Genomic DNA, 13,306 nt, shown 5'->3' on the forward strand with positions numbered 1-13,306 from the left:
TCTCGTCGGACGAAGCAACTTCCATGACGTGATATTAAAGATTTTGCAATCCAAACGCAATCTTAAACATTTGAAATCCTAAACAAGATCGACAAACCTGGTTGGAAACACAAGCCCAGACCTAAAACCCTCATTTCAAAACACTACCTAGAATCCTAAAGTGTTGTATGAAAAAGAAACTCCATCTTAAATCCTCACCTTGATTGGAAGCTAATCGATACTTCGAGTCTTCAAACCGTAACTTGATAACCCAACATAGACTTTGACCCATTAACCTAAGCCAGGGTTGAAAATAAATACATAAATAAACAAACAAATAAATAAATAAATAAACAAACAAATACATAAAAAATAAACTAATAATGAAATGTATTATTATTATAAATAATGGATAAATAAATAAATAAATAAATACATGAATAAATCAATAAACAGATTAATTGAAAAACAAATAAATAATGGATAAATAAATACATGAATAAATAAATAAATAAATGCGTAAATAACTAAAAACCTAAAAACATCTAAATAAATTATTAATAAATAAATATTGAGTAAATAAATAAGTTATCGATATATAAATAAAATAAATAAACATATGCATAGAAGATAAATGAATAAATAAATACATAAATAAGTACATTAAAAAAATAATAAAAATAACTAAACAGATGCATGGATAAATAAATAACCAAATAAATACCTAAAAAAAACTAAATAAATGTGTTATAGATAAAAATAAATAAAATACAGATGCATAGAAAATAAACAAATAAATACATAAATAAACAGATCCATAGATAAATAAAAAATAACAAAATAAATAAGTAAATAAATGAGTAATAAATAAATAAATACGAGATAAAAAATACAAAAATAAAGAAATAAAACAAATAAACACATGAATGAATAAATAGATAGATACATAAATAAATAGACAAATACATAAATAAATACATTTGAACCACACGCCTTATGTTTGAAATCTGGGACGCTATATCCGTGCTTAAATAATATATATTATTATATTATATATATATATATATAATAATATAAATGAAATGTATTATTATTATTTTTATACCGATATGTGCATGTGAAGCCAATGATGATGATGATGACATAACATGTAGCGTATGTAGGACGCAAGCGGCTTAAAAGCATCAGCATGAATAACTCACATGTCGGATTTTAATGCAAGTACACGGTCCGCTCTCATGCTAAGTACCTTCAAATATTCATCTCTAAGTGTAGTTGGTGCTCAATGGCCACTTGATGAGGCACGCAAATAAAAAAAATACAAAATGATGGCTGACAGGAGATTGGTGGGGGGGGGGGGGGGCTTTTGAATGTTTTTTTTTATGAGTCATGAGGGGTTAAATGCCTCCTTGCCTTGTTGAAAAGTCATATATTCTTTATCCTCTGTGAAAAACTGCTTATGTTCCCACAGCCTGAGTTTAGTCTTGAGATGATTATTTTTTTTTTTCTCACAGCTGCATTTCCCAATCATGTCAGTCTCTACGGGAATGTGTTGGTCTCCATGACAACCAGTTTTGGCACTCACCGCCAAGAGTCTGTTTTTGTCCTTCTCGGCTCCGCTCAGCGCGTTCTCCAGCGCGGTCCGATGCTTCTTGGCCATGTCATCCAGAACCCGGGCCTGGTTCTCCTTGGTTTGGCTGCTCTCTTCCTCATAGCGAGCGCGCAGGCCGCTCATGTCCTTTTCGTGAGCCGCCTTCTCCTCACGTAGCGTCTGCCAAAACACACACACACACACACACACACACACACACACACACACACACACACACACACACACACACACACACACACACACACACACACACACACACACACACACACACACACACACACACACACACACACACACGCGCGCTTGACATGGGCGCCATATGCTGCGTCACTCTGCCATATTGACAGCGATTACAAATGAGCCGGCGCGGATTCAGAAAGCGTCGCACGCCTTTTCTCCGCTGCGTCCTGCCCGTTGTCTTGGTGAAGCAGCGTGTGGCGGAAGGTGAGCTGTAAATGATTGTATGTTAGCTGTTTTGATGTTTCGGCAAAGCATTTGGGTGACGAGATTCTGATTCAAGAATTTTCTAAATTGTGATTGACATTTTTGTGTTTATTTTATTTTACTTTATGTATTTTATTTGTAATTATGTTTATACATTTTTTTTATTTTTAATATTTGTGTATTGTATTTTTATTTATTTATATTATTCATATTTGTAGTTGTATTTATATTTGTGTTTATAATATTTTTATTTTTAATATTTTCATTTTATTGTATTTGTATTTTTATTTATGAACTTTTATTTTTATTTTTAATATTTGCATTTGTATTTCATGTAATTGTAATTTTACTTGCAATTACTTGTAATTTAATTTTGCTTTCAATTACTTTCAATTACTTGTCGTTATAACTATACTTCCAACTACTTCTAATTATTACATTAAGTTTACTTTCAATTATGTGTAATTTTCATTCAGTTTCAATTACCTTCAATTACTTGTAATTGTAATTTTATTTTCAATTACTTGTAATTAATTTTATATTCAATGACTTGTAATTGTAATTTTAGTTTAAATTACTTGTAATTAAAATTTATTTTACTTTCAATTACTTGTAATTGTAATTTTACTTTCAATTACTTGTAATTAAAATTTTACTTTCAATTACATGTAATTGTAATTTTTAGTTTCAATTACTTGTAATTGTAATTTTTAGTTTCAATTACTTGTAATTATAATGTTACTTTCAATGACTTTCAATTAATTGTAATTGTAATTTAGTTTCAATTACTCGTCATAAAAATGTTACTTTCAGTTACATGTAATTATAATTTTACGTTCAATTACTTTCAATTACTTGTAATTGTAATTTTACGTTCAATTACTTGTAACTGTAATTTTACGTTCAATTACTTGTAATTAAATTTTTCCTTTCAATTACATTTTATTGTAATTTTACTTTCAATTACTTTCAAGTACTTGTAATTGTAATTTAGTTTCAATTGTAATAAAAATGTTACTTTCAATTACAGGTAATTATAATTTTACTTTCAATTACTTGTAATTGTAATTTTACTTTCAATTACTTGTAATTGTAATTTTAGTTTTAATTACTTGTCATTAAAATTTTACTTTCAATTACTTTTAATTCTTGTAGTTGTAATTTTACTTTCAATTACTTGTAATTTGGAGCACTGCACAATAAATAGATATTTTATTTTTAATATTTGTATTTGTACTTGTATTTCTACTTTTACGTTTATTTTTATTATTATTGTTAGTCGTTTTTATTTTTATTTAATTTTTCTTAATTTATTTATATTGCTTTTATTTGTAATATTTGTATTTGTAATTGTAATTTTATGTTATTTTTATTTATACAGTAAAGTCTCGATATACTCGGGAGCCGGAAAAAATATTGATATAACCGGACTATCGATATATCCGATCCTGCGGCATGTAAATTTTCTCCTTGCGTTATTACAAATAGTATCGTAATAAGCAGTACTATCGATATAATCGATATAACGAGACTTTACTCTATTTGTATTCTTTTTCTTCGTCTGTATAATATTTTGCCAACCCCAATCTGCGCACATTTCGATCAATCGCCTTCAGTCAGCGCCTTCCCAGAAGAGCGCAGTCGGCGGTGGCGGCGGCAAATGTCATCGCCGGCGGGCCGACGAAGGCACGACATGAAGCCTCCACACTTGACATTCTGCATCGGCTACGCGCCGCTGGCTCTTCATGCGACCTTTTATTACCAGGAAGTTGTTTTTCCCTCCAGATTGCCAACCACACTTCTTGACACTCTGTCACCGCCGCCTGTCACTATTTTATTAAATTCCGCAACGTTTCAATATCGAGTCGGGGAGTGAAAAATACAATCCAAATTGCAATTTGATTCTTTTTGTTTTCCGTACCTTGTGTAGTGACTGCAGCTGCTGCTTGTGCCTCTCGTCCAGCGCTTGGCTTTGGCCGTGAAGCGCCTCCCGTTCCTCCTCCAGCCTGAACACTTTGTCTTTCAGACGGCTGCGTTCGTTGTCCAGGTCGCGCACGGCCGCCTCTTGCGTCATTTGGGTGGCCTGCAGGCTGCTGATTTGACCTGACGGCAATTCACATGACCTCAACAACATGGCCGCCAAATCCCGGTGGGTCCCCATTGTTTTTTTTTGTCATGAAGTGGCTTACTGGCTTTGAGGAGGATTTCAGTGGCTTGTTGTTGGACTCGATCCCGAGCAGCCTCCAGTTCGCATTCGGCTTCCTTTTGGCGGATTTCCACAATCTCGGAATTCTGCGTCACCTCTTCCAGCTGCTTGTTCAGCTCCTGAGTTAGCGATAGTGCGAACGCGTTTCAATGAATTTGCACGGTAAATTAAAAAAATAAATACATGTTAAATTAACTAATTCACTGCCATTCCCGAATTTATTTGGGTTTTGTTTTTTTTTTACGGGGGAATGCCGATAAAGCGCTGGTCAGACCTCTGACAATGTTTTTTCCCTTCCACAAGGGGGCAGCATTTACATTTTGTACATCCGCCCCCATTTCAAGCTCAGATAACTTCAGACCCATATAATTTAGGAATTAACACTTTTTTTCCTGATGAAAGAAGATATTCTAAATCTAAAGTGTCTTGTGCTGCATTGAATGTTTATGTAGTCCTAAAACTCAATATGTATTGCATTTTAATTTGGAAAGCCACCCCCATTTCAAGCTCAGATAACTCCAGACCCATATAACTTAGGAATTAACTCATTTTTTTTGATGAAAGAAGAGATTCGAAAGTTTCTTGTGCTGCATTGAAAGTTTATGTAGTCCTAAAACTCAAGATGCTGTGGGTCCTACAATTTGAGTGAAAATGACTAAAATCCTGGCACTGGAGTGGACACATTTTTGCACATTGTCTGGCAGTGATTGAGTTAATATTTGTATTTATTTATTTAGTTATGTATGTATGTATGTATGTATGTATGTATGTATGTATGTATGTATGTATGTATGTATGTATGTATGTATGTATTTATTTATTTGTGTGTATGTATGTAGTTTATGTATTTATGTATTTATTTATGTATTTAATTATGTATGTATGTATTTATTTATGTATGTATTTATTTGTGTATGTATTTATTTATGTTGTATGTATTTATTTATGTATTCATTTATGGATTCAGTTATGTAATCATTTATGTATTCATTTATGTATTATTTATAATTTATTTTTGTATTTTTTATGTATTTATTTTTTATGTATTTATTTCTTTATGTATTTATGTATGAATTTATTTTTCATGTATTTATTTATGTATTTATTTATTTATGTATTAATTTATGTATTTATTCACGTAATCATTCATGTATTCATTCATTCATTTATGTTTTATTTATTTTCTTCATTCTTCAATCAATTTTTTTTTCAGTAATAATTTCTGTATTAATTTCAATGGCATCGCTCACCTTAACGGCGTTTTCCGAGGTAGCGAGCGAAGCCTGCAGCTTGTGCGAGCGCTCGCGGTTTCCGCGGGCCTCGTCGGTGACGCGGGCCAACTCGGTGCGGAGTTTGCCCAACGTCTTCTGCAACGCCGCCTCTTGCGCCTGAAACTCGCGGCGAAGCTCGGCCTCCGTACGCTTCCACGCCAAGAGGTTGTCGGCCGTTAGTTGCTGCGTCCTCTTCATGGCTTCCAGTTCACGTTCGTAGAAGGCTTGAGCCTTGGGGAGGGTGAAAAAAATACAGTGAGAACTCAACTTACAAACACCTTATCTTACACACGTTTTGTCTTACACACTTCAAATTTGTGAAAATTAAACCTTATAATAAGCACTATTTTCATAATACACACCCACCACGGCTGGCGGAGTGATCTTCGGCGGAAGCACACGACCAAACAGCACCAGAGGTTAAGTTACCAACAGTCCTTATGGAAGGTGACTCTCCTTCCATAAGCCATCAACGACCATCAAAAAGGTAAATAAAACTTTATTTTACAGCACAGTTTATTTCTTTAATTACAGTCCTCATGTAATGCGCCTCTCTTTCCAAACAGCAATTCCCTTTGACGTTCGGCCTCCAACGCCATTCCATCAAGCCATCAATGACCATCACAAATGTAAATAAAGTGACTTTATGATACAATGCAGTGTATTTCTTTCATTATAATACAATAGCACGTTTATTATACATAGAATAAGGTATGTTGTGTGTAGTTTTAAGGCTTATTTAGTTGAAAAGTATATTTTATGAAAACCCGGGAACAGATTATTCCCATTTTAATGGTTTCCTATGGGAATTTTTTTTTGAGATACACACCTTTCGCCTTACACACTCTGTCTGGGAACCAATTAAGTTCGTAAGTTGAGGTCTCACTGTACAGTAAAAATGGGAGTCAAACACATATTAGGTCCCGGAAGGGTCCCAGAAAGGTCCCGGTAGGGTCCCGGAAAGGCCCCGGGAGGGTCCCGCGGGTCATTACCTTGCTGAGTTTGGCCTCATACTCGTCCACCAGTCTCTTCTTGTCCTGCTTAAGTTCTTCCACTCGCTCCGTCAGAGAATCCACCTGAAACCACCAAAATCAGAATCAGCGTCCGAATTCCCTCCTCCCGGTTCAATTTGAGTGTTACACTGCGCACCTCGGCTTTGTGGAGCTGTCCCAGCTTCTCTTGGTCTTTGCTGTAGTTGGCATTGTGGCTTTGGTGACTGCGAAGCAGCTCCTGGACCTCCTGTCGGTGTTGGCCCTTCAGCTCCTCTAGCGCCACCTTCTTCTCCTGCTCGAACTGCGTCTGCGCTTGGCCGAAGGTGCGCAGCTTCTCCTCGAAGGAGCGTCGCATGTCCTCCACCTCGCGCGACATGGACACCACCCGTTGCGTGTGCTGAAGGGGGCCAAAGTCGCAAGTTCACAAGGAGATGCGGAGGCGGGATGTGGAAATATTCCCGACTAGTGGAGGTAACCTGAGCCTCGGTGCACAGCTGAAGGTCCTCCACCCTCTGTCGATAGTTATCGAATTCGGCCAGCGCCTGCCTCTTCATCCGTTCGTGCAACTCCATGGACTCCTCTAAGGACTGGATGCGTCTTTTTAAGTCCATCTCGTCGCTGATCTTGCCCTTATACTGCGGATCAAACAATAAAGAAACAATATTTTCAAAATGCAGGGGAGCAATCATGGATTTTTGGATTGGAGCAGCAGGCCATTTGCTGACTAGATGGGTAGCCACGCTGATGGTAAAAGGAATGTCACCGATTCATTGCTCCATCTAACATGTTTACATTAGTAAATCTGTGTTGCGTAAGGCTGCGTCTCGAAGCAATGTCTGCGTTAGGCTATGAAATCGAGATGTTTTTCTGACTAGATGGGCAGCCACGGGGATGGAAACAGGAATCTCACAGATTCATTGCTCAATTTAAGATGTTAGTATCAAAAAAAGGCTGTCGCGTCGGGCTACGTTTTGAAAAAAAATGGGTGCTTATTGCAATGACATTTGTCTCATTTGTGCCTAAACGGGCTGCCAAAGGGAATGAAACAGGTAAAATGTAATCACTTATCAAACGTGTATATTTCTTCAACTGAAAAATAAAATCAGTTTCGTCTAAAAGCATTCTAAAAAAACAACAACAACATATTCTTAATCACAGCACATGGCGGTAATGATCTTCTGATGATTTATTTTGAACTCATTCACTGCCATTGACGAATGTATACAGGAATTGAGAATATGACGGAGAGCGCCCTTCCCGAATTTGTTCAGCTTGTTTTTTTTTTTTCATGCTTGGGTGTCGATAAAGCGCTGACCATGGCCTCTGGCAATGTTTTTGCTTTGTTCCAGTTTCAGCTGTTGTTAAAGCGCGATATAAACCAATATGTATGTATTGCATTGAAATTTGGACAGCCGCCCTCATTTCAAGCTCATATAACTCCAGACCGATATAGCTTAGGAATTAACACTTTTTTTTCTGATGAAAGATGACAGTCTAAGATTTCTAACGCTGTACTGAATGTTTATGTATGTAGTCCTAAAACTCAATATTCTGTGGGTTCTGGAATTCGAGTGACAATGACAAAAACCCTGGCACATCATCTGGCAGTGAAGGAGTTAAGGTAGCGGTGTGGACCTACCTGTAAAATTTTGTCCCTGGTCTCAGAGAGGATCTGTTGGACTTCCTCCTCGTGGGCTTCCTTCAGGGTGGCGATGGCCGCCTCGTGCTCGTCGTTCTTGGTGTTGAGTGCGTAGATCACCTACGCAAGCAGAATTGACATACGAGGGCGGACGGACATATGATTAAACGGGGGAAATATTGATTGTTTTTTTTTAATCACAAGCAAGAAAATATTTTCATGGAAAAAAATATGATTGGTAAAAAAGAAGGAACTGCAAAGTAAGTAACTAAGTAAGCAAGTAAGAAAGTAGGCAAGTAAGAAAGTAGGTAAGTAAGTAAGTAAGAAAGTAGGTAAGTAAGTAAGAAAGTAGGTAAGTAAGTAAGCAACTAAGCAACTAAGTAACTAAGTAAATAGGCAACTAAGCAAGTAAATAAGCAATTAAGTAAGCAAGTAAGTAAGTAAATAAGTAACTAAGTAAGTAAATAAGTAACAGAGCAAGTAAGCAAGAAAGTAACTAAGTATGTAAGTAAGCAAGTAAGTAAGTAAGTAAGTACGTAAGTAAGTACGTACGTAAGAAAGTAATTAAGTAACTAACTAAGTAACTAACTAAGTAACTACCTAACTAACTAACTGACTAACTAAATAAGTAAGTAACTAACTAAGTAAGTAAGTACCTAAGTAAGTAAGTAAGTAAGTAAGTAACTAATTAACTGAGTAAGAAAGTAAGTAACTAAGTAACTAAATAAATACATAGATAAATAAATACATATATACATTAACCGGAGGCATATATATATATATATATATATATATATATATATATATATATATATATATATATATATATATATATATATATATATATATAATTAGAAAAAAAATAAAAACTACCACCAGCATAATTCAGCATCTCAGAATCCAGTTGAAACCCGCTCTGCTGATTTTCTTCAGTTTACGTTAGTGACTGATGTTTTCAATTGGATGTCAACCTTTCGCTAGCAGGTTTTCATTAAAACGCTAATATTAAAATTCATAACTCCCCCCCTCAGAAAAAAAGACAACATTGACAAATGATTTTCTTTAATAATTCTATTAGTTCTACGGAGGATCATTTACTTTTACTGCATGTGCTCTGTGATTTCTAATCCCCCGCCATCAAAGATGAATTTGTGGCGATCGCATTTTAATCCGCTAGCGGCGCTAGCTAATCACGGATGTGCGAATGCGCTTGGGAATGGAGCAACTCTTCCCCGGCGCGGGAGAGGGAAGAAAAGAAAAGCGGCTAGCCGTGGTTAACGGAGCAAGATGATGTGTGCTGCTTGACTTTCTAATTTCATGCTAATGCTAGCTTGACATCCACAAGCGCACATTAGCTAAAGACGTCAGGATGTTTTTCACTTATCTTTGAACACTGTAACTCACTAAATATGTCAAAGACCAAACTAACAAACAAGTTTGAATAAACCAAGCTAACAAATGCTGTTTTAGTAGCCTAGCCAAAAAAAGTCATAATCATACTGTTCAACAAAATATTAGCCCTTTTCCAAAAGTGTTTCTAATAAAAACAATATTGGCAGATGGACCAAATCCTACCCTTACTCGACCACATAAAGCTCAGCCAATAAGAGAAATTGTTTAGCACCCCCGCTAAGCTAAAGTGAGCACACGTGATAATACTGTCACAACACTTGATGATAAAAGTCCATCTGGAACATTTGGCCCACTGCCTCCCTCCTCCAAAGGCTCGAAATATTTTTAGAACTGAGTGGGAAGACAGTAATTACCTGCGCCACAGACAGGTAAGGCAGAAGAGCGAAAGATGGAAAGGGTGGACAAGGGGGGGTGAAATACTTTTTCTTTCTTACACACACACACACACACACACACACACACACACACACACACACACACACACACACACACACACACACACACACACACACACACACACACAACCATATATCTCCTGGACTCGGTTTCCATGGCAACTGGACATAGCCGCCTGCGCGAGGAGTGAAGTGTTTGATGAAGTGGATGCCGGGCGAAGTGAGAGCGAGGCATACGTGAGAGCAAGCAAGCCGTCGGCGGCCATTTTGGTGGTCGGGGTGAATCTATAGCCGTGACCTAAATGAAGAATATGATCAAATTTGCTTCTTTATAAAAACAAACACAAATTAAATAAATCATTGGAGTTAAAATTGAACAAAATAGACAAGAGAACCACAAACATATGGCTTGAGGGACAGATCAGGGCCCCAAACCATATGTTTGACACCAGTTACTTATATGCACTAATTGCTAGCTATCTTTTCACTACCTAGCTGGCAGGCTATCTAGCTCGCTGGCTATCTAGCTGGATGGCTATCTAGCTAGGTATATGTTGGCTATCGATTGGCTAGCTAGCTAGCTTTTGTATTGATTTAAGTTACAGTGATCCCTCGGTTTACGAATCCCTTGGCTAACAAACTTTTCGGTTTACGAACGTTACATTTATGAAAATTTTGCCTTGGCATACGAACTATTTTTCAGGATACACACGGAGCGCCACAATGCGTGATGTGTGACGAGCACGTTCTCCTAACAAGAAAATGGCAGCCGACTGTTTTTGTCCTTTATTACCCGCCCCCAGTCTTCGGTTAAAGTCATGTGATTGGTCAAGAACGCAGCAGTAAGAGGCGGGGGGTTACAGAGAGAGAGTGAGGCCGTTCTCCAAAAAACAAAATGGCACCGACTTTTTTTTTGTCCTCTAATCCCCGAACCCAGTCTTCAGTTAAAGCCACGTGATTGGTCGAGAACGCAGCAGTGGGGGGGGGGGGGGGGGGGTAAACATTAAAGAGACAGGCAGATGACAGTGAGAGAATAAAAGTTTTAACTTTGATAGTTCAAAGGCAGAGTGTAGACTGCAAGGTTAAAATTCCCATAAATCAGGCTCAACAAATAACCCGCAGAAGCCATCTGTACACTTGATGCAAAGCTATCACCCAACTAAAAAGAACACAATTGATGATGAACTAGGTAAAATTATTGCAGAGAAAGCACCTACGTTCCTCATCAAGTGTTTAATGCTGGTGAAATGCTCCATTCCATCAAGCCATCATCGACCATCAGAAAGATGAAATAAAACGTCTTTATTATATAGTACAACTTATGTCTTTAATTTTAATACCATAGCACATTTATTATACATAAAATAAGGTAAATTTTGTGTAGTTTTACGGCTTAGAAAAATTATGTTTTATGGAGGCCTGGAAACGGATTATTTTCATTTTAATGGTTTCCTATGGAAAATTAAGTTTCGAGATACACACTTTTCGCCTTAAACACTCTGTCTGGGAACCAATTAAGTTCGTAAGCCAAGGTCTCATTGTACTTCCGGGTTGAGTGACCGCTGGCGCGTGTGGCTGCCGCTGCTTTCCCGCAGAAAAACTGATCCTGTGACTCTAAAGTGACCTTGAGAGTTTTTGAAAGGCGCTTAGAAATGAAATAGATTATTATTATTATTACATATTAGTAATAGTATTAGTATTATTATTATTATTAGTATTATTATTAGTATTATTATTAGTTATTATTATTAATTATTATTACGTATTAGTATTAGTATTCGCATTAGTATTATTATCTAGCTAGGTATCTGCTGGCTATCGATTGGCTAGCTAGCTAGCTTTCTATCGATTTAAGTTAAATCCAGGTTGAGTGAATGCTGGCACATGTGGTTGCCGCTGCTCACCCACAGAAAAGTGTATCCTGTGACTGTAAAGTGAGAGTTTTGAAAGGTGCTGATAATTGAAATGTATTATTATCCCTATTATTATTATTATTATTATTATTATTATTATTATTATTATTACTAAATGTGTACCATTTGTAGATGTAGCGAGTCCACCCATTTGAGCATTAATCATGTGGTTGCATGTCCATCATTGCATTTGTTGTTTTTTTTTTCTTTCTTTTTCTGCCCGAGTGGCTGATTTATTTATTTCTCTTTTTTTTTTTTTTTTTTTTGCTTCTGCCTCCGCGCGACTGTTCTGCTGCAATGCAAAATCAGGTCAGATGAGTCACCAGCGGATGCCGTCAAAGCTACAAATCTCTAATCCAGCCTCGGCCTGATGTCACACACCGCCCGCTTGAGGAAAATGCCTCTCAATGGTAAGCAAAGATAGCCGCATCCTAACCTCTTCCACTCTTTAATCTGACAACATGATAAACTATCCACCGGAGTAACCGAGGTCCCCGAAAAAAGTGGGGGGAAAAAAAATGAAAAATTGACCGAATAGCACTAAAGTTAGGAGCAGACGGCATGAATGAGATGTTGAGGAAGAACAGCACACAGCTTGTGAGGGCGCCGACTCCCATTAGCGCTGCCATCAGTTTACGTTGGCAGCGCGTAGCCTGCAGCCTTCGTCTTTTGTGTGTCATCATATGCTACATTTTGTTAGCGAACAAAACGGCCAGCCAGAGATAAACCTGCTGCACTTTCGGGAGTGGGGGTGGGTGGGGGGTGGCATACGGGTGGGTGGGGGCGTTGGGTGATATGACAGGTCATCATGTCGCTTAACTCATTCGCTGCCATTCTCAAATTTATTTGGGAATTGAAAAGTGTGACGTGGAGCGCCATTCCCGTATATGTTCAGGTTTTATTTCTTCTTGTGGGGGTGCTGATAAAGCACTGGTCAGACCTTTGACAATGTTTTCGGGGGCAGCATTAACCTTTTATAATGATAATAATAATAATAAATAATAATAAATAGTACTACTACTACTACTACTACTACTAATAATAATAATATACATTTCATTTCTAATAATAATAATAATAATAATAATAATACATTTCATTTCTAAGCGCCTTTCAAAACTCTCAAGGTCACTTTACAGTCACAGGATACACTTTTCTGTGGGTGAGCAGCGGCAGCCATACCCGCCAGCGTTCACTCAACCCGGAAGTAACTCAAGTAGATAGCAAGCTAGCTAGCTAGTATATATAGGTAATAGCTAGCGAATAGATAGCTATTCGCTAGCGAATAGATAGCTAATAGCTATTTATATATATATATATATATATATATATACACACACACGTTTTTCTGTGGGTGAGCAGCGGCAGCCACACGCACCAGTGTTCATTCGACCCGGAATAACTCAAATAGGTAGAAAGCTAGCTAGCTAATATGTAGCTAT

At 37.1% G+C, this 13,306-nt stretch overlaps 1 protein-coding gene across 4 annotated transcripts in view; it reads right to left on the minus strand.

The window, feature by feature from the left end:
• fam184ab (family with sequence similarity 184 member Ab) overlaps positions 1-13,306 on the minus strand; it is a 37,496-nt gene that overhangs the window by 19,877 nt on the left and 4,313 nt on the right. For all 4 annotated transcript variants that reach the window (XM_089022303.1, XM_089022301.1, XM_089022300.1 and 1 more), the window contains 8 exons: positions 8,144-8,263; positions 6,981-7,139; positions 6,662-6,901; positions 6,505-6,588; positions 5,492-5,743; positions 4,225-4,360; positions 3,957-4,138; positions 1,565-1,750 (listed from right to left, as the gene is read on the minus strand). In XM_089022303.1, coding sequence (XP_088878429.1) covers positions 1,565-1,750; positions 3,957-4,138; positions 4,225-4,360; positions 5,492-5,743; positions 6,505-6,588; positions 6,662-6,901; positions 6,981-7,139; positions 8,144-8,263 — 1,359 coding nt within the window. The remainder of the gene's footprint in view (positions 1-1,564; positions 1,751-3,956; positions 4,139-4,224; positions 4,361-5,491; positions 5,744-6,504; positions 6,589-6,661; positions 6,902-6,980; positions 7,140-8,143; positions 8,264-13,306) is intronic.

This window comes from Hippocampus bargibanti, linkage group LG19 (genome assembly GCF_051943395.1).
Source record: "Hippocampus bargibanti isolate YZ-2025 linkage group LG19, ASM5194339v1, whole genome shotgun sequence".
Lineage (NCBI taxonomy): Eukaryota > Metazoa > Chordata > Actinopteri > Syngnathiformes > Syngnathidae > Hippocampus > Hippocampus bargibanti.